Here is a 23,699-nt window from a genome sequence, read left to right on the forward strand (position 1 = left end):
TGGAACTCACCGCTCGAGAATTTTACAGTTAATTGTCTAAAATTCTGTTCTTTACGTCAAAATACTGAAAACTTGGGCCTCCCAGCAAAAAAACTGATTGTAAAAAAATATACATCTGGTATTTTACGTTCAGCAGTTAATCCGGAGAATTGCATGTAAACACGCTAAATATACATCGGATCACGATAAAGGCGAAGCGGGCTTAGTTCAAGATAGAGATTTCGGCTTTATCTACAGGTAATTACGAAGTGCGATAGCGGAGTTTCCGCATCGCCTTCCTGCAGCGAACAGCACAGCACGGCGCGATTGAACACTTGCGCAGGTAATCGTGGGACGGCAAACGACAACGAGGCGTCGAGTCGGGCTTGATAACACCGCCTAAAAGATGTATCAATACCAAAAACGTGTCGTAAAAGTTGCTGCCTCTCTCAGTGTTGTCAGTTTCACGTGTAAACAAGGCTAGAATATTAGATTTATGTGCCAAAGTTGGAGAGTTTCAAATTGTCTTTGTGATAATCATCTTTAAATTCTAGTGAGATTTTGATTAAGTGTATTAAAACATGATATAAAGTTGACGCTAGTGGCAGTCTCCTTTTAGTGTTGTTAGTTTTACATAGTTGTAAACAAGGAGCAAATTAGATTTTTGTAGAGCTCCTAATAATCTTGTAATACTGTATTGTGTGTTTTGATTTGGTGTCGAGTAAAAACAAAAAGGTGTGATGAGTTATGATTTAGTGATAGTATAAATAGAATGGTATGGCCGGCGCTATGTCACAACCTCGGTAGTGTCAGACAGAAGAGGATGAGAGTGTTCTTGCTGTTCGCGTGCGTGGCGGTTCTGGCGGGCGGCGCGGTGGTGCTGGCTCGCTCTCCCTACTCCCCGGCGGCCGCCCACACTCAGGAGGACAAGGCGCTGAGGCTCGTGCATGTGGTGAGTCTAGCTCTAACGTCTAGTGCAGTGTTCGGCAACCTTATACAACCTTATACAACCCACGGAACCTTGTTCAAGTCTCATAATATTGTCGCATAAGTCGCGGAACACTTCATTGATTGTTAATAATTAATCAACAGATTCTCAATATATTTAATATGTTTCTTTGAGAGTCACGGAACATTACCTACTAGATGTTTTGTTGATTTTATGGATTCTTAATATTAATAAATTAAAATAAACAGATTTTTAACATACGTGTGAAAATAACAGAAGATAAATCATAAAACTGGAATCCGTAATATTGATATAGATTTTTAAAGAAATGTAGGTCTATTGTTCGCAAATATCTCTTAGATACATGCTATATTATTATTACAACCGTCATTTCAGTGGTTTTCATTATTTTCCCATAACATTATGTGAGTTTCCTTTATTTTACTGTTTTATCAAGTTATGTGTTTCTTATACATTATCCCTTTCATTATTAGAATCATTAAGACCATACAAATAACAGAAAAAATGCTTTAACAAATTCATAACTTAATTTTTTTATTTTGAATTTACGGCACAAGTGCCATTTACATACAAAGTTATTATTTTTTTTTACATATACATAGTGCAGTATTAAATTTTGATGAGAAAAATTAAAGAATTAAATTAAGTAAAAACATAACAAATAAAATAACAGTAAAGAAAGAAGCAATGACAATAGCCTGTTATGTAGTGACCTCATTACAATAAGTGGCGTTAAAATGTGTTATTAGTGCAGCTTTATACTTTACAAGGGGAATATTAAAAGTATCTGCGATTTTAGCATAAAAGTTCCCAAGTGTGTGCAATCTATTTATAACTAAGTTGTATCCTGAGACTGTGCTATAATTGTCACAATAATACATACTAGAGGACCTTGATCTAATTTTATTATAGATATAATATACATGTAAAGTATCTGAAGAAAAATATACATAAAAAATAAATTTAATACTTTAACAGAAATTCAATTAATAATTGAAAATGTATCTACTTTAAATATTTTTTTATGCAGTTCATGATTGGTAGGATTTGCAGATTTTGACAAAATCAGCTCTTATTAGTGTACAATTTTTAATCCATCGCATTTTATATATTCCGCAAAAATATAACTCTGAAACGGTAACAAAAACTTCAGAGAGAGCCGAGAATTTTATTTATAAGTGCGCACAAGCGTAATTTGCTAGTACGTAAGCCGTTTTCATAAGGTCGAGGAAAATTTGTATCAACCTCGCGGAACACTGGTTGAGGACCACTTGTTCAGTAAGCATATACGTCATAGCTAGAATTTGGCGCGAATTTCAAACTATTTTGTTGCATTAAGTCTAAGTAATCCAATATTTTTAGATGTTTTATAATATAATATATAAACAGTTCAAAGATAAGAATTTTTCAATTTATTCATGATAAATCAGAACACTTTTGAAACGTCATTAAAATTAATGAAGAAAAAAAATAACCTAAAAACCTAACGTAACACAACCAACTACATTTTAGATGTGATTTTCGTTATTTATGTGTGTAATTTTAGTGTGACAAAAAATATTTGAAAAATGTTTTTTGCTTTCATTTTTCTTTTTTGATAAACATGTATGTTTTCAGGAAAAATATAATAATCAAATAAATAGTAAACAAAGAATTGTGAAAGATAAAACAAATAAAGATTTGAACACTTGCTAGCAAATAAAAAAGGAAGATTTGAACACTCGAAGGCAAACAAAAAAAAAACAAAAAGTTTGTAAAATTAAATGTGTGTCTGAAATATGTTGTTCTATCAAAAGGTGCTTAGGTGAAAACCTTATTTTTTCATCACTTTTCTTGACTTTGCATCACTTTTGAAGTGTTCTGATTTTTGTCCGGTTACCTTTACATTTACAAACTATTTTTTGGCAATATTGTGAGAACATGTGTTTTGCTTTCCGAACTTGGTGTTAATTGAAGATTGTAAACGAACCAGTCATGACTAATACGCTGATCATATAAATATTATTTTTCTCAAACCATAAACCGGTCGTTGTTAGATTGGAAGGTACTACTGATTTCCACTGTGGTCATTAAAATGGTATTGCGAAATGTTTTCCAGCGTCATCGTGGGTACAAAATAATAAATATTATCTACATATTCTGTATATCATATTAAATATATGCATTGTGTTGTAATGTTGGGAGAAACCCAAATATAATCTTGATATTCATCGCGGGTCCTATAAAATGCTTACCAGGCAATTATGTGCTCATACTCGTACATATTATACAATAAATTACTAATTTTATTTTATCTTTAATCTCTAATCTAATATAAATAGTATAAAACTAAATCGCTGTTTGTTCGCTTAGTTCTTCTAAACTACGCAACGGATTTCGATAGAGTTTTCACTATCATTTAGAAAATTTCTTCCGAAGGGTTTATATATATATAATACATGCATATTACATTTATAGAAAGCAGAGAAAAGTAGATGTTTTGAAATCGAGTCGTAAAAAATATATTTTCGGGCGCTTACATTGCTAACGTTGGTTAAACCTTATGAGATACATCAAAATAATGTACTACGGAATTGTATATCTTAAAAAGGCATACAGAAAAATATGCTACGGTATACAGAGTGTATCGGCACGTACCCGACAATTTTTAACCAGCGATTCCTGAGCATATATGGAGTAAAAATGTTATGGCCACTTTGTTATGCTCTTTGGTAACGTTTTTTTTAATAAAAAAATTACTATTCATATTTTCACCACATGTCACCACTGTTTTATCCTTTGTCAAAGTTTGAAAACCCATCTGGCAATATTTCATTCGAGTTTCGTTGAATAATGTACGTATGTACCTACATTGGCGCGCTTTTACAATCACAACGCACGGCACCATTCGTCTCATTTTTAACTATTATTATTTAGTGTGAACGAAAGAGTGAAGACGCTTTTCGATATACTTGCTAATAACAGCTGTTGAACACGAGAAGCAATACCAATGACAGTGACGGAGCGTAGATTTTTTTTGTTTTCAATTGACAAAAAAAATGTTACCGGACAGCAAAGTGCCCATAACATTTTTTACTCCAAATGTGCAAAGGAATAGCTGGTTAAAGTTTGTCGGGTACGTGCCGATACACCCTGTATGTCAATCTCCTATAAGGATAACTCCCAGCAACGCCAGGTAAACGTCAGCTAGTCATTTATAAAAATTCAACCAGCGTATGTTCGTGTTCGCAAAACTCGAAAAGTATTTGACCGATATCGCTGAAAATTTCTAAGTTTGTTCTTATAGATACCAGGAGTGTGGTTGTAGACTGGTAAAAATAGTAGAAGTAGTCGGGGACGCCCGAGGAATACTACCGCAAAGAGATAGGGAGTTATATACAGTAGTGAATGGTGGAAGAAGTCGGAGACACTTGAGAAGGACATAAGCAATAGCGAACCATTGCGAGGGTCACTAGTAAAAAATTGCAGCTGTTTTCACTTATGAAAGCAACAAAACATCTTTTTAAACAGGCTTCTACTGAATAAACCACTAAACAAAATTATGAATGGATAGACGGCGGCTATGTTATGTAGAAAAGCAACTATTGTACAGGATGTTATAGAACGAACTTGACTTACTTTAACCAGTGATTCCTGAAAATGTTTGAAGAAATAAATGAAAACAAAATTTTGGCCTCCGGTGACATTTTTGAGGTTTTTTTCAACTTAAAACGTTAAAAGTCAGTAGTTATTGAAAAGTAAGGGTCGAGGGGAGGGGATGGGCGTTTATTCAGATGAGTGACCATTGACAACATTGGAAGATTTTTTGTTGTTGTTTTGTTTTGGAATAAAATTTGTAAAAAAAAACACATCGAAAAAAAAACATCGGATTAAAAAATTCCGAAAACATTTTTTACTCCAAATAATGTCAGGAATCCCTGGTTAAAGTAAGTCAAGTACGTCCCTTAATACCCTGCATAACGACTCCAGTATTGTGTTTATGATAATTAAATATTAGATATTATGTTGAGAGGGACTACTATGAAAACAAGTTATTTGACATGAAAAAAACATGATGGGTTTTATGTTTTTTTTAGGTCCTATTCATATTAAACAGTAACACGCTACTTATGTAAATTTGCACGTAGGTACGTAAAATGGAAATCTAGAAAATTAGAAAAAAAGATTCGAGGAGCCCCATAAAATTTTACACGCAATTAAATATTCTATTTCTAGTACTCAACATTACTTTGCGTTGATTTGACAGCTCGCAACAGTCGCAATGCTCATGCGCTCTGACGGATTTGAAATTCTAACAATAAAGTAAACGCGTTGACTTCTTCAAGCATCGTTTGGAGTTATTCGACTTGTGAACTTACGTAAAATGAAGTAACGTAAAGGTCTACGGAACTCATTACTTGCCTAACTCCGGGTATGACTGCATTATATTAGTATCTTAATTTTATGCGAATACGTCGTAAATGTATCGATATATTAAATATGTTTTTACTTTTTTGTATTATTACCTAGCATATGATGAGTATACTGATTTCATAATATATGTTTGGGAAAGAAATAGAACACAAGGAACAGGACACATGATAACTCAATACGATGACAGTTCAACAACTTTACAAGTGATATAAAGTCATTAAAAACGATGAAAAAAACTTACCCTTAAACTAATTTAACCTAATTTTTATTTCATCTCTTTTCGTGACTTTAAATCGCCTTTTAAAGGTGTGGGAATTGTCATTTTGTTGAATTGTCATTATGTTGAATTGTCATTTTGTTGAATAGTCATTATGTTGAATTGTAATTTTGTTGAATTGTCATTTTGATGAGTAATTCGGTCACCAAAGGAAAAAATACACATCTTATTCTTCTGAGACTCAAAAAACATTATTTCTTCTTTGCGATTTTTGTTTGTGCTGTTTTCACATACCTATATATAGGTATGAGGAATCTTATTGTGACAAAATATAGTACTTATCAACAATCTGTTCACTCGCTTACTACTCAACCATGTAAACAACCCAACACGACACATTGGAATAATTTACCCATTATAATAAATCATTTCATAATTAACAAACTGTTAGTAACATACATAAGTCATGAAATAAAATGGCATACGTAATTTTAGATTAATACAAGAATATCTAAGGATGTCGTAGATGATAAATATTGGATAAATGGGTCTCTTTTTAAATATATACTTAATATGAATTTTTGATTTTGTTTTCTTGAATAAATGAGTAAATGAAATGGAATCTTAAAAGTGGAAATTATCCCACTTTCCGATATCCGATCGAGCTGAAACTCGGCAGATAAACTCGTTGTCGATGAAAATGCACTTTGGCATAGACAGACCGAGCCACAGCAACGCGTAGCGGGGTAGAGCTTTTCTATTAATAAAAGTGGATGTATTAAAGCAAAATAAAATAAAAAAAATTCTGAGTTGATTTTTCTTCATTTTTCTTATTATCTTTTGTATTTTTCTTATTTTAAATCAGTATTTTATAAACAAATATTAAGTATGTATTTATCATTAAACTCTATAATTCTTCTGGAATGAGTTATTCCTACTCATAAGGAGTACGTATATTATAATTCTTCCGGAATGAGTTATTCCTACTCATAAGGAGTACGTATATTATAATTCTTCCGGAATGAGTTATTCCTACTCATTAGGAGTACGTATATCATAATTCTTCCAGAATGAGTTATTCCTACTCATTAGGATTTCATATATTATACATAATTCAATCAATTGTTTCTATAATATAATTATACATATTATAGTAGGCACTGATTATACTTATAATCAGTTCCCATAAAAATGTGAAACAAATCATAAATTCGTTTATTTTTATTTTTTACGATAATTTAAAAATCCGTAGCTCTTGATGGAAATGACGTTGGCAGCTGAAGATTGTTGTGTTGAAATAAAAAGTCTAATGAAATGAATTTCGGACGGATCTTTTTTTTCAAACTTCACTGCTTTAGGGTGGAGACACATTACGCTATACGCATCATGGCTTGTAGCGTGGTCTGTCATAGGCTTTAAGCAAATATTTAAATATATCTTTCAGTTCAGATCAAACTAAGAAAAATGGTAAAACCTGCAGACTTTGCATGTTTACATTTTTAGTTATTTTTTAAATTATTGTAATTTTGTTTTTGTTTATTAGTAAAAATAATTATTCACATAAATTAAATTAAATAATCATGTGACCAACGTGGAAAATTTTCCCACCAGTAAAATAAAACTAGTTTTACCAAAAACAAAAACAGAAGTACACAAACTAATTATGACCGGTTTTAAACATTAATAATTTTATCAATAAGACGACGCGTGACGTTATAACAGTATCTGTAAATAGTATAAAACAAATTCATTAACCGCGTCTGTCTGTTTGTGCGCTTATTTATTTTAAACTATGCAACGGAGTTTGATAGGGTTTTCACTATCATTTAGAGAATTTCTTCTGGATGGTTTATATATATACAGGGTTTTCCAATAAGAGGTGTTAATTTAAATAGCCCCCTATTTCGGTAGATGTTACTTTTGAAGCTGTCATTTGACATTTGACAAGTAGAAACTACGCCATTCATAAAAATGGAACGATACACGCTTCAACAACGCATTGAAATTATTAAAATTCACTTGAGTGAATCAAATGCAAATCATCTTGAGTGATGAGGCCCATTTCCACCTCAATGGCTTCGTCAACAAGCAAAATGGTCGCATCTGGGGCTCGGAAAACCCAAGAGTTATTGTTGAAAAGCCTCTCTATCCTCAACGTGTGACTGTTTGGTACGGTTTATGGTCCGGCGGAGTCATTGGACCATACTTTTTTGAAAATGAGGCTGGAGCAACAGTTACGGTGAATGGATTTATTTTTTATGGCCGGAATTGGATGGTATTGATCTGGACAACGTTTACTTTCAACAAGACGGCGCTACGTGCCACACAAACAACGAAATCATTGATCTTTTACGATTGAATATCAAAATAACATCTCTTATTGGAAAACCCTGTATTATACTCGCTAAAGTCCCCGGCACTGACCGGGCTTTACACGGGGAATAATGAGTATTGCTAATGTATTAATAATCTCTTAAAATTATTGGTAATCCAGTTAAAAACAGAATCGCAGGCCTTTAACGAATGAATAAAGAATAGATTTTCTGATAAACTTTTAGTAAAACACGAATAGATTATCACGATGTCGGAACACTTGTTCATAAAAGTACTAATATTTTAGCATTTCGTCATCATATATTAACAAGGAAAATACAAGTGCATGAACACGTGTTCCGATATATATGTATTACCAATAATTTGAAGAGATTCTTAATCAATTGGTAGTTCTCATTTTTCTTCGTGTAAACAGAGTTTTTTTTAAAGCAGACTTAGACAGTGAACTTTCTCTTGTTTTGAAAGTCAAGTGTGCAAAATTTCATCAATATTGGAATAAAATAGTAGATTTGTATAAAAAGCAAATTCCGCCGCCCGCCCGCCTCAAACACACAGAAGCTCTCCTTTTATTTTGATTATGTGCATTATATTAATTTGTATTTTTTTTATGTTCTATTAAGGTCTTTCGCCATGGACAGAGAACCCCGGCGGACACCTACCCAAACGATGTATACATCAACCACACATTTGCACCATTTGGCTTGGGGCAGCTAACTAACGTAAGTATTAAATGTTTTTTACTCATACTGACCTACTAATTCACTCCAAATTATTCATCCCCAATCTACTGATTCATGATGATAGTTACTTCGTTAGGCATACGTAAAAATAAATTTAAATTAATGAATTAATTAATTATTAGTCTATCGGTATCCCGTATAAATAAAAATCGGATATGTTTATTCGAGACAATATGTAGGTTACAAACCAATTCTTTAGAACTTTGTTATCATCGACAAATATGACGTATAATAATTAGTCGAGTAGTTAAAGACGTTGTCAGACAGAGATTCCGTGTCTTGTTCTGTTTGATGTTTCGTTTAGATTTGTTAGTATTATGTCCTTCTTCAATGAATATATATTTACTAAGGACGGGTTGTTTCGGAGAATTTGAACAATTCTTCAAATTTCAAAGTTTAGTTTTCAGGTTCTGTGAAAGATTTTTTCAAGTTCTGTTTTCATTTCAGTTCTGTCAAGCAACTACCCTATGCTGATATAATAACAGAACTTGAATAGGACTTTCACAGAACCCGGAAATCAACATTGAAATTTGATGAATTGTTCAAATCCTCCGAAACAACCCGTCCTAAGAATTCTTTAACAAATAGCATTTTGCCATGTTTTTTTTACATCTAGATGAATTTTTCAATTTAAAAAATGATAATACAGAGTTTTCCAATGAGAGGTGTTATTTTGAATAGCCCGCTATTTCGGTAGATGTTACTTTTGAAGCTGTATTTTTTTACATTTGACAAGTAAAAACTACGCCATTAATAAAAATGGAACGATACACGCTTCAACAACGCATTGAAATTATTAAAATTCACTTGAGTGAATCAAATGCAAATCATTTTGAGTAATGAGGCCCATTTCCACCTCGGTGGCTTCGTCAACAAGCAAAATTGTCGCATCTGGGGCTCAAAAAACCCAAGAGTTATTGTTGAAAAGCCTCTTTATTCTCAACGTGTGACTGTTTGGTGCGGCTTATGGTCCGGCGGAGTCATTGGACCTTAATTTTTGGAAAATGAGGCTGGAGCAACAGTTACGGTGAATGGATTGCGCTATCGAGAGATGATTAAAGTTTTTTATGGCCGGAATTGGATGGTATTGATCTGGACAACGTTTACTTTCATTAAGACGTCGCTACGTGCCACACGAGCAACGAAACCATTGATCTTTTACGATTGAATATCAAAATAACACCTCTTATTGGAAAACCATGTATTACGAACATAAAATAGTTGGATCGATCTAAAATTTAAAAAAAAACTGTCGAAAACCTCACCGTTCGAGAGTTCTTAAGTCGAGAATATAAAAATGACAGTAGTTAGTTCAGATTGCCTTAATTAGCTTAATTAGAGCTAGTATTTTTACAGTCGTAATAAATCATAAAATATTATGTATGTGACGAAGAACGATGTCCGTGCTTACTCCTTAATAACTTATAATCAATCGACGATAGCCAATTATTATTAAATTTAAATTACTTAATTAGTATTATTATTACCAAGAAAATAATTAGTGGAACGGTCTTGGACTACTTCTTCAAATCAGTTTGATTTTATAATAATATTATTAAAACAAATATTTAATCTAACTCTCTCTTGGAATATATTATATCTCATACCTATATAAATTTTATATCGAATTCTTTGTTTTACTTTCTTATAATTAATGTTAAGGTAATCTAAAAAAAATAGGAATTAATACATGTAAAACCATTAAAGAAATATCTTATATTATTTAATTTTTGGGGTATTATGCCGTGTTGACAGCATTACAGTGTCCATCATCAGCACACGGAGAAAAATGAGTATAGCCACAGACATAGGAATTAATAGACGAGAAGATAATGGCGAGGGGTAAAATCAACTGTTGAAGAACGAAGGGAGTGAAGCTGACTGTGATTCGTCAATAAATCAATCTGACAGTAAATAGGCATCTCGCATTATAATATCACCATTTACTTCTTAAAAGTAAAATCTGCTTTTGAATGAATAGACATTTTTACATGGGAGCGCAAATTACTCGCCACGTTATGAACAAATTTGCGAAGTCCAAATTCGGCAAAAAAATTCGGTTCTATTTTTAGAGTCGAATATTTCGTTTAAGTATTTAGTTAAGACACTTTTATAAATGTTCATAATTTACTTCCCAGCAACCAACCAGCTTTGTGTTTCGCGTCCAGACGTTTCTCGATGTGATAGTAACAACTGATTCATATTATACGATGTGAATATGCTTAAAATAAAGTAAAATAATGCTTATATATGGAATGTAATACGACAATTGGGTTTATTCTCTTTTTCACATCTATTTTTACAAGTTTTCATAGTACAAGTCAACATTTTGCCGTGTTATTTCGTAAAATGAACCGATGATGCCTCGACCATAGTTCGCACAAGAATGATGACGTCACGTTTTCAAATTTCACTTGAGGCCATACGCGAGCACAGCCGGCTCCAATGGAACCGGTATGGGGAGTGGGGATAATACGCTTTTAATCACTTAGGGCAGGTCTACTAATATTCATATGTCTATGAGTATAGCTGATTTATTATAATCGGGACTGCAGGCCATTTCCTAATAAACTTTTAGTATATTCATAATATATCCGAACACGTGTTCTTGCACCTGCGTTTGTCCTGATATTATATAATGATGCACGGAGAAAACAATTATTAATTTATTAAAAATCTGGTCAAATTATTCATTTTTTTGCTATCAACGGCACTGCGGTTTTTAACGAATGAATAGAATTGAGTTCCTAACAAATTATTAGTTAACAGTGAATGTTTTATAAAGACAATGGAACACGTGTTCATACATATACTGATATTGTTATTGATATACTGATATTATCGCATTCCTTCCTGATATTTATTAGGAAAAGAATACGTGTTCTCGAAATATTCTGATTGTCTTTTTATCAAGTATAATATTTTATCAAGAAATAGGCATGCTCTCACTTTTTTAACAGGATAATTTTTCTCCGTGCGAAAAGCATAATTTGAGGAGATTCTTAATAAATTTGCAATATTAATCATATCCAAAGAAATATTTAAAATACGTTATGCTAAGTAGAATTTCCCAACCTTATCTGGAACACCGCCCCCCCCCCACCCTTCCCGCCTATCCATTCACAAAAGTACGACAGTACAGCGGGAAAAACCTATCGATGTAAAGTTATGCGGGCGTGGTACGTTCGATTTTAGTTTTTATTAAAAAAATTCCATTATCCCATCAACAATACCTAATCACTAATTGAAAGGATCATATACTAAATTCTTGCAATGTTGTACGATATACAGACTTTTTTTTTTTATTATTCTTTATTTTGGCTTTCACCCATTAAGAGTGATCTTGGCCATACATTACAACATTTTTCTTATTAATAAATACAACAAATTACAGGATAAAATTGACACGATTGACAAAACAACATTGATAAAACAACATAACATAACATAACGTAACATAAATAAACCAAACATAACATAACATAAATATAACATAACATAAACATAACATACTTAACATAAACGGTACAGAGCTGGTAACAGTAGATTATCACAAAATTATAAAAATAGGAGCCTGTGTACAATATAAGTGGGCGCTTTTCGTTATTAATACAAAGATTTTTCTAAAATTAGTAGCGTTTTTTAAAAATAGAATTATGAAATTGGCAATCTTATAAACAAACACAGCATATGGGAGTAAACAAATGTGATTATAAAACATAAAGAAAAACATAACACAAACATACTATGAACATAACATAAACATATCATAACATAACATGCACATAACATGAACATAACATATCATAAACATAAACCTACCATAAACATAACATGGGTGTAACATAAACATAACTTAATAAAAACAATACAGAGCTGGTAATAATGGGTAATTACAAAATTATAAAAATAGGAACCTGTGCACAATAGTAGTGGGCATTTTTTGTTATTTAAAAGAACAGATTTTTCCAAAATTAGAAGCATTATTTATTTTTTTAAACAGTTCTATGATATGAATATAAACAAATACAATAAAAGAATCAAGAAAAATATACAAATGCATAAAGAATAGTGTTTTAACTCAGTCAAAATATTCAGAGTTGGGATTAGTAAAAATAGATGAAAATAGGAACCTGAACAAGTGAATACAAATGAGAGTGAAAGAAATTTGGTTTATATTTATTATTATGGTCAGATATTAAGGCCATTTTTATAAATAAATTTTGCCAACAAATGGTAAATTTCAGGAGTGTTTAAACTAAGAAGGCAGGGAATACTGGTAGGCAATTTAATATCAAGTTTTACCAATTCATGCATGAAGTTTGGAAATTGGTCATTGATAGGACACTCAAAAAAATTATGGTCCAGAGTATCCTCTGACCCACAATCACAGTACGGCGAACTGACTATGTGGAACCTGGCAAGATGGCTAAGACAACAAGTGTGACCCAGCCGCATTCGGGTTAAGGAAGAAATATATTTTTTAGGCATGGTAGTGTATTTGTGAAACCAGGGCTTAACAGGAATAGAAGGTTGAATTAATGAGTACTGGTGACCTTTTATCAGAGAAGATTTTTTCCATTCAGAAGACCATTGGAGTTGGTACTTAATTTTTAGAATAGGGAAATGGTCTCTAACCGGAATAGGGATATCACTTAACGGACCATGGGCAGTGGCTTCCTTAGATTTTTGATATACAGACTTATTTGATATCATAAGGAAAATGTATTTGAATTATTTTGATCCCATTTCTCCCCTCCTGCGCTCCCCTGGAGCCTTTCACCACCCCTCACTTGCCCTGGAGGCCACCACCGCCCACATGGATCTCAGCGCGCCCCCAGTGAGGCGATATCGCCTACGTTGGGAATCACTTTGTTGGGGATGTATACGAATACGAATCATATATTTCTACATTGTGTAATTGGCATTGTGAAGTCTTGATGGTTGATGAAGTTATTTCGACGAGTTATTTTTCGAGTCTTGCAAACGTTAGTTTTACCATTTTTCATCAGGAGAATTGATAAATTAAAAATACTCTATTTGCTGTTGCTTTTATTAATGTCCTTCGAAGGTAATATAAACAGAATTGTGCTGTTTAAAGAATTATTTGATAACAAAAGTGTATCGTTTACACATAAAATTATTATTTACATTTATATGGCTTCAAATAGTACCACTTAAAAAGATTACTATTTATCCATATGCATACAATTACTGATTATTTTACACTTTACTGCCATGGGATCATTTTTTGTATTACTTGCACTTATAATCAATTTGCTTGTAAATAATTGTATATACTAGAATAGAAATAAATAAATATAAAAGACAAAACTCTAATATTCAAAAGTCCATATATTTCAAGACAAGTTTGATAACGTTAATTCCACTATGCTCTTGAGATACTTCAGACAAATTAAATTATTTAAAACAAATCTAAATAATGTAATTGACTTTTATTTTATGAACGTTCAGTCACGTTCAGATGTCTGATTCTAATCATGTACTTATCAATAATTCGTGCCTCGTTAATTATCCATAAATAAGACAATTTATTTATAATAGCAATTTCGTTTAACATTATTTATCGCAGGAGGAAAATTAATCGAAATTACATAATGTTCAATATATCATGCACGTATTAAGTGATTATTTTTCAGGGCTGTATTTCGGAAAGCCGTTTTCCGATTTCCCTTTTCCGAAGAAGGAAGACACGCAATGTATTCCGTAAATGTAGTTTTCTCATCAAAAGAAATACGGAGCAAATCGTAGTGAAACTAAGACGTTTTGAAGTACCTAGAATGCAATTAAACTTTATAATAACATGCCGACATCACTGAAATAATCCACACAGAGTACAGCATTAAACATAATATAAAAAAAATATAGTTTAATAGAAGCTAAATTATTATTTTTACTTTTTTTGTTCATCTCATGATATTTTACAATACTCTTTAACATAATAATATATTCAATGTGCTATACCAGGGCTTCCCTAACTGTGAGTCGCGACGCCCCGGGGCGCCGCGGGATCATCCCAGGGGCGTCGTGAGGCAATGTTTATAGCGTCTTCCACACACACATTTTGAAAAATATTTTCCCAAAAATCTGGAGCAATATGACTGGTTTAGAAACCCTTTCCAGTCGACCTCACCATCAACACTTTCGACAGCAGAATAAAAACAGTTAATAGAATTGTCCTGTGACTCCAGCCTTAAGCTGCATTATAATAAGGATAAGCTACTTGAATTTTGGAGCTCAGTTTATCAAGAATATCGTTCCATCAGCACTGCAGCTTAAGGGTTTTATTACCGTTTGCGACATCATACTTGTGTGAGACAGGTTTCTCTGCAGTTGCAGTAATTAAGAACAAGTACAGATAAAAAATAAATTTAGAAGCAGAGACGAGAGTGGCGATTTCGAAACTTCAACCTCGTTTTGAGAAACTATGCTCAGAAAAGCAAGCACATCCTTCTTTAGATTTTTAGTCACCGGGGGGGGGGGGGCGTCGCAAAAATATGGCAACTTCCCAAGGGCGTCACAGTTGAAAAAAGTTTGGGAAGCCCTGTGCTATACTATATCAAAACCACGTGAACACTTCAGTACCTAAGGACAAAGGTTCTCTGAGTGGGGTGTTCATGAAACCCTACAATATGAAATATTATTAATAATTACACTTACCTTTTAATTGCATTGAACTGTAAAATAAATATATATAATTGAGACATGTTTTAGTAATAATAATGGATAACTCACTTATGGCGTCATTTTAATTTAATTAAAATAAATAACTTTGTGAACATCTGCCAATATTTAATCAAAACAGTCGACATGTTTCGAAACAAATGGTTTCTTCGTCAGGAACTTAACAATTTATCTGTTTTACATTATCAAATTTTACACACAAATGCAACGGACTTACAATTAGATAACTTTTACATTTTAGAAATTATAAATACTGTTAATATTCAATTAAATATTTTTTTCAAAAATAGCCATTTGTTTTCACATTATTACCTCTACTGATAAAAAAATATATTATTTTTATTATTTAGACGCATTTTCACTCCTTGATTTTGTTGGGTTAATATTTATTTTCCGACTTTATGTCCGGGTTAAATCTTCCCCACAGGAAAAACTAAACCCTTCCACACACTTTTCCACAAATGATCATCTAGTCAATCCACATTATGCAAGTGCATTATATAAGCATAATAAATACAAAACAATACAAGAAGAACACTTCAACTCACCAAAGATCAAATAGGAAAATAATTCACCTACTCCAGATATTTTCATATCAGAGGGTTCAGCTCGGTAGAACTAATTGGACCTATAAATCCTACTGATCCCTCAATATAAATGTTTTAAAAATCTTTCGTAATCCTAAATTTATTTAAAATGACTGATTTTTTGCATTTTTATTTATAAATTCTTTCACAGATCTAATACGCCTAAATTTTGAATGAGAGAGCTAGGTATAATGCCAGTAGCCGAAATAAAAAAAATGGTAATATTTTTATAGTCTGAAAATGCTAAATTCTTTTAATCTCATTTCCTAAATCTGTGTATTTTCTTATGTTTTCAGAAACAGATTTTTGAATATTACAGGAATTTGGAATAGCGTCATCAATTATATAAGTTATTTTTTTAAATTTTGTCCTGTAAAACCACATCGGGTCTATTATGACTAATCGTTCGGTCTGTTAGTATAGTTTTATCATAATAATATATAAGAAAAAACCTATAAAACTCTTATATAATATATAAGAGTTTTATGCTGGATGAGTTTTATTATTTAATATTTGCGACTATAGCAATAAGTACAAAAGCGGCTATGGTAGGTAATTTCATATCTGCCCAAATCTCCTGATCCTGCTCTATCGGATTGTCATAAAAACTCGATGGAGCATATACATGACAAATATATATTTGTCGCCAACTATATCCATGGAATCTCTGCTGCTCACCTCCCATAGCCACCGGATTTTTTTATGCCGATTTGAAAAACTGTCAGAACCAGTCAACCATAAAGGCAGTTCCTATAATATACATAGGTATTATTGAATAGTTAATAATATATGTGACATTATGCTTTGATGCAATGCGTCATAAATATTTCTAATAATGTTGTCCTCGTGATAAAAAGTGTGGTTACTTTTATATTCTTATTTATAATGATAAAGTAATGTTTTAGAGACGAGATTTTTTCGCATAGGACAAAGGATAACATATTATTTTTGTATCCTTGTCTCTTAAACATTAGTTTATCATTAAAAATAATAATATTTGAGAACCAAAATAAATCACCAAAAAATGAAGATATAAAATATGTCTCGACGAAATCTAGTATGAGATTTAGCATTATCAATGCCTTTCCTTAAAAAAATCGTTGTTGTCTAGTGAAAAAATCTAATAAGCAATAATTGTTGAATGAAAAATATCAGTACATATTGAATAATTTGGCGGGTTTTAAATAAGCCGACGTAGCGCATTTGGTAGAGCAGCTGGCCGGCAATCAGAAGGCTGCGGGTTCAATTCCGTCGGCGGCATGTATTTTTTCTCGGAAGATTTTTTCAATTTGTATAGGTTTTTCGGGCTATTAAATATTGCTTTGAAATAATACCTTACTTACATACTTACCTTGCACTAGGAGCTGTAGACTCACCCTTATTTATTTATTCATAATACTTCTGGAGACAGCTTTGGACTAAGACCTCTTTGTAGTCTTTGAAATTTAGGGAATTCTTTTCAGCTGTCACCCATCCTAACATAACAATACTATTTTACTAAAAGCCAAATTATTATTTTCACTGACCAGATCGGCAAGAAGTTCCAGTACGACACAGGCGTGTTCCTGCGCAACCGTTTCAACGAGTTCTTGGGGCCCCTCTACAGCAGCGGGCAGGTGTTCGCGCAGAGCACGCAGCCCGACCGGGCGCAGATCAGCTGCATGCTCACCGTGGCGGGCATGTGGCCCCCGAAGGGCACCGAGCTGGACTGGAACCCCGATATCAACTGGAACCCCATCACGGTCAAGTTCGAGCCACTCGATCAGGATACAGTGAGCATGGTCATAGAAGATAGCAACACTTGAGACGAACCCTACCCGTGCACAAATGTTTCGTCAACATAGTTCACTCATACCACTGCATATCGCATCTACGCATAGCGGCACCCGCCTTTTTGTTACCTACACTCAAATAGCATAACTTTCATTGGCTACGCCGCTTTGATAGTGCGCGCAGTTTGATCTTAGTTTAGCAACAGTCAGCACACTTCAATTAATTTCTATCTTTCTTTCTATTAACAATGAAATTTGCATAATTAGTTACAAGCTAAGAGGCAGTCATGGTCTTTGTAAGATATTTAGGTACACTGATGCATCATTGATCTGGAATAAAACTAGGAAATAAAGTGAAACCCTGTTATAGGTCACCTTGTAAGCAAGAGCTAGTGATGTCATAATACGGGTTTTTACGGAAACCCATGAAAATTTGATTTTTACAAAACCTCTCTTTTTTTGTCGCAAATGAGCATACACTTGGCAGCGATGAATTTGAGAATAATTTGATAAACGCAAGCTAAATGGAACCGTATTCTGAGATCTTATAATGGAGTACCTATCTGGATTATAAAAAATTACTTATTTGTTTTAGTTCACTAATTAAATTGAGAATACGCTTCTTTTTTATCTACAAAATGCACGACGAAGATTTTTATGCTGGTAACCCGCTTTTTTTTTCGGGAAACTCGATAACACCGCTAGATAAAAATAAATTGTTTTTCAGTTATATAAAATATCTGCCCATGCAATACGATTAAGAGCCATTTCAAAGATGAGTTACATTTTGAGACCGATCGTAGTCGAATTGCCGAGGTTTTGTTTTTTTTGTATTCGATGTGCACTCAATAGAAACGGGACAAAAGGAAAAAAAGAATACGTTAAGTGTTATCCGTTGTTTTACCGGTACCCTACATTTCAAAGGTTCACCTTTAAAACAAGATAACTCGATAAAATAGGGAATCATAAATGGAATAATTTATCTCCCGTCTCTTGAGGCTTTCCTACTTTTTATCAGTTATTTTTTTTTATTCTAGTTGCTGCTGGCCCGTAAGGATTGTCCCAGGTACTATGAAGCCAGGGATGTGGTTTTCCAAAGTCCTGAAGTTTTGCAAATCTTCAAAGACAATGATGTTCTCCTTAAGCAGTTGACTGAGATAACGGGCATGAAAATTGAGAATCCCGATGATGTTCAGTCTTTGTACAGCACCTTGAAGGCCGAAGTAAGTTATGGAAAAATCCATAAATATCAGAGAACAAAAATGTACAGAAACAGCTTTGAATCGATATTTACGTTTCATTAAGTTCACCAATTATTTGCACGTTGTTATCATGCTACAGAGATAAGACTGATAATAAATACATCTAAATTCTATTCCGTTGTGACATTCGTAAGCAATAATAATAAAAATATCTTTATTTAATAAATTAGCAAATATGATCATGTAAATAGATAGAATTCATAACAATTAGATAAAGTTGAAGATTCTCATAACCTGCCTCACTAGGCTAGCCTGTGTTGAGGCGGTCTGATATGGGAGGTATAAGTAGGTTCCTATACGATTCATGCAATAGTGACTTACGTAAGCGATTGTTTCAAATGTATGTAAAATGGATACGGATTGCAAACTTAACCTTGCAGTCGGGAAACATAACTCAAATTTTGTGGATACAAAAATTGGTCTCCTGTGCAGGTAAGCATGTCAATCTGTAGTCGTTTGTCTAGAAACGAAATTGTAGATTCCTACTCAATACCAGTCCACTAGTAAAACTAAGTACGTTATTTATTTTCTGTTGATTATATATAAAAGTTTCACAAGATAGACACTAGATGTCGTGCTCAAAACTCATCGATTCCTCCACGCAGTAAATCATAACCGGGTCTCTTCAAGATCGGGTCATCATATCAGTGGATTAATAATATTTGATGACGACAGGACAATTCCGCCAAGTCGATGATTTAAAAATATTAATGTGAGTGATGTCCCTAACCTGCCTACTATAAATTAATTTACAAGAACTTAAATACGTCTCGCCAGTAAATTACTTTTCCTAATTCCTGAAACTTGAAAAACTCATGCATGCGTTGATAGCTTTTATTCTGAATATCTTCATATGTTATTTTATAGGAAGGCTTTGGCCTGGTTCTCCCGAAGTGGACTGAAGACTACTACCCTCACAAGCTGGAGCCGTTGACAGAAACCAGCTTCATCCTCAACGCTTATAATTCCGAACTTCAAAAACTGAAAGGAGGTGGGCATTTAAAAAAATTATAACTCATAGTCTGACAACAGAGTTGTTACGAGAACACGAATGTTTTCATAAAAATAAAAATAAACATGCTCTTTCTCTCCAGAGAGAGTATCATATTACGCACGAAGAAAATTTACTGATTTAAATATTGCTAATTTATTACAAATCTAGTAAATTATTCGTATTCCTGTTGAAAACAGGATTGCAGGCTTTTAACGAATGATTTTACAAATTTCCTAACAAACTATCGGTAAAACACTAATGTGTTATAAGGATGTCGGAACACTTGAGAGTTTGTTTTTGTTAGGAAGTAAGAGCTTCATAGATGCACGCACAGATGGCAGTGCATAGAGCTAGCGTGGAAGTCCGCAAGATTGAGCCAGTGGCCAGTAGTCGCCAGGGCCAGTGGTAAGGCTCTCAGAGAAACTTACTGTTTCAGATTCCAATTAGCCAGCTACTAGTTAGGTTGACTATCCAGTCACCTTTATAATACGCGGAGTATTAATAAATCCTTGATTAATCTAAAAGAACCACTTATTTATTAATTCCTTCCAAGACGAGTTGGAGACCTGTTTGTACGAACACAACAGTTTTTGATTTGAGTTTGTACACAATCATATTTACGAAATAAATTAATTCACTGCTTTCATATCTGCGGGATCCAGTAATCTAGGTAATCTGAAAGATATTCTTCATTTAGTGTTTGTCTACACTACATTGTAGCATTGGTGGAAACATAATAATAATTATTATGAAAGAGCGGTATACTTTACCCTGCACCCAGCGTTTGCTGGTTCGAATCTCGGTCTAGGCAAAATAAAAATAAGGTTGTATTTCACTTACTTAACTGTGAAAGAATTTAATTTAAAACATTTGGTTTTTGCAGGTCCTCTGGTGAAGAAATTAATCTCCGACTGGTCCGCCAAGGCAGCCGACAAGCTGACCCCTCCGGAGAGGAAGATCTTCGTTTACTCGGGCCATGACTCTACTGTCTCCAACCTCCTGCTGGCTCTGGGCTCCTGGGATAAGCAGGTCCCTAACTACGGAATCATGGTCATCTTCGAGCTGTACGAGAACCTTAAGACGAATGAGTTTGGAGTTGAGGTAACTTCCTACAAAATTTTAACCTTTCAATTAAATAAAAAATATTCTTCTGGTGTGGAAACTAGTTTGTGTAATAACCGATTTCCTATTAAAATTTCTAGCAAAAATGAGTTTGGAGTCGAAGTACGTACCAATATTAAATCTATTAATAATAATATTACAAATCGAAAATAAGCATTTCGATCTCCAGTGATGGAAACCAGTTTCCGCAATAACGGGTTTCCAGCAAAATTTTCTTACAGTCACCAGTTACAAAAACATTGTTAAAAATGCGTCAAATACTGTATTGTAATTAATCTGAAACTATGGAATAAATTATTATAGAATACATGTTTCATTATAACTAGTTAATTTTAATTGAAGGAATAAAAATGTGAATAAATAATCACCAAGCTAATAATAAATTAAATATCATTCATAATTATTACTTAAAAATATAAAACAAAACCGAGAAAATGACATAAAACTGAAGCGAAAGCTTATTCTTAATAACAGTATTTGAGAAAAAAATGATTTCCATAATTTTTATTTTGTACGATGGGTTTCTAGAGGGTCAATTCGATGTTTTTTGTTTCATTCTTCAGATTTCTAACAGATTTTTTATTAAATTTAATATTTTTTTATCCATCCGGTACACTATACAATAATAATAATAACATAACATTTATATAGCGCAGTTTTGTGTTGTTTCACTTCAAGTGCGCTTGTAAGTGCGCAATGTACATACAAATGGGAATCAATGTACGTACAGAATGATACGTAAGTAAACTATAATTAATATTGATAATTTACTTTGCAGTTCTTCCTGCGCAACTCTACAACCGCTGAACCAGTTCAGTTAACGATACCTGGATGCGACGCGCACTGTCCCTTGACTAAGGTAAAAAAAACACTTTTTTTTATTTTCAAAAAAACCCATGTTGATTTTTGTCTACATAAATGAGAATTTAGTTGAGTTATTATTTAGGAATTCAATTATTTATGTCATGTACCTATGCTGAGTATTAAATACACATTCATTTAGTTCCTAATCTCTCAATTATAAAATCACATTAAGCCATTGATCATGCTGTGCCAGAAATATCACAATTAGATTAAAACATCATGTCCGCTTAGATTAGCACCACGTAGATTACAAGAATGAGAATGGTGACATGAAAATAGCATACCAACAGATGCCACTAAAAAGTTCCAAGATTATATTATACGTTTCAACAGATTGCCCAGAAATTATTTCTTATTTTGTTTTCTGATTGCAGCTCATCGAAATAACCAAGAAGGTGGTACCTGACGATTGGCCCGTTGACTGCAAATCCAATGACCCTAACTATGTACCTCCTGCAGCGGGGGGCCCTTAAGATCTTCTCACAAATAATATAACTTAATATATTGACCACAAAACATAATATATAATGATAATTGATCAATGAGTGACGATTGAATGATACATGGCATACACGGTAAGACCAATGACAATGACCCAAAGAGTCAAATACCAATGAAAGCGCATTTTGTCGTTAACATCTGATTATTACTGTGAAGTATATTTTATAATTTAATAATCACCAAAAGTATTATGTATGTATTCAGAGCATTCCATTTTGAAACATATAGTTATATATTTTTGAAAGCATTTTTCTACAGTCATTCCATATATTTTTAAATTTCTGTATATTATTCTAAAATTAAGTCTTCTTGATTTTCAAGGAAATAATTTGACTCGGATGGCAACGCTTTCAAATATCTATATTTCAAATTAATTCCATGCAAATATTTTGTAGTACCTACCTCATGTTTTTTTCAAAGTTACTAATTATTTGCACAGCTTTCAATGTGTTCTTCCAAATGTTGATACAATACTTTAAACATGTTAACAGGTCTTCTAAACATTTCGTAACCTATTTTTATTTGCAAAAAAAACGTGGAATTATGTAATCAAATATGCAGGAATGAAGGTTCTGCGTTCAGAAAATTTAATAAATATATTGAAGATCCAATAATTCTACAAAGTTTATTTTTATGTTCCTCTTTTGTTTATTGTCTTAATGTAAGTCTGTTCAGGTACATATTTCAAATTCAATAAATCATAATCCTCTCGGTTCCATGATAACTCAAAACAACGACATTTCAACACACCTTTAAAAAGTGATATAAAATCATTAAAAACGATGAAAAAAACTAACCTATAAACCTAACCTATTTAACGTAGTTGTTGTTGAATCACTTTTCATGACTTCACATCGCTTTTTAAAGGCGGTTGAATTGTTATTTTGCTGAGTTATCCGGTCACCACATCTCTCTATCCTGTATAATCTACAAAGTTTTCCTCCCAAAACTTATTTTCCCGTAAAAAACCCATTTGTCAAAAACCAACATTGCTATTTTTAAGTAACCTACCTAAGACACAACAAAAAATACAAAAATCCCAAATTAGTAAGTCGTTAGGTATAATGTATATACTGTTATTTTATTTATTACATACTCAATATAAAAAAAAATGGTTTTAATACCAGGAGCTCCAACAAAACTAAATTTCTTTTACTTTCTTTTCTCTCACATTTTCAATTAGTTCAAATATCTTTGCCTTTTGTATTATTATGTATATAAAAATAATAATAAATAATT

General features: G+C 32.8%; 1 protein-coding gene across 1 annotated transcript; it reads left to right on the forward strand.

The window, feature by feature from the left end:
* Nucleotides 1–300: 300 nt before the first annotated feature.
* Nucleotides 301–23,699, forward strand: LOC149421715 (venom acid phosphatase Acph-1). Its single transcript, XM_089634501.1, has 8 exons — nucleotides 301–931; nucleotides 8,534–8,632; nucleotides 17,475–17,717; nucleotides 18,755–18,940; nucleotides 19,847–19,970; nucleotides 20,857–21,074; nucleotides 21,874–21,954; nucleotides 22,334–23,699. The coding sequence occupies exons 1-8, from the start codon at nucleotides 752–754 to the stop codon at nucleotides 22,430–22,432; spliced, it is 1,230 nt and encodes a 409-aa protein (XP_089490627.1). The 5' UTR covers nucleotides 301–751; the 3' UTR covers nucleotides 22,433–23,699.

The sequence above is a fragment of the Hesperophylax consimilis genome, chromosome 8 (genome assembly GCF_061612785.1).
Source record: "Hesperophylax consimilis isolate HC1 chromosome 8, BYU_Hcon_1.0, whole genome shotgun sequence".
Taxonomy (NCBI): domain Eukaryota; kingdom Metazoa; phylum Arthropoda; class Insecta; order Trichoptera; family Limnephilidae; genus Hesperophylax; species Hesperophylax consimilis.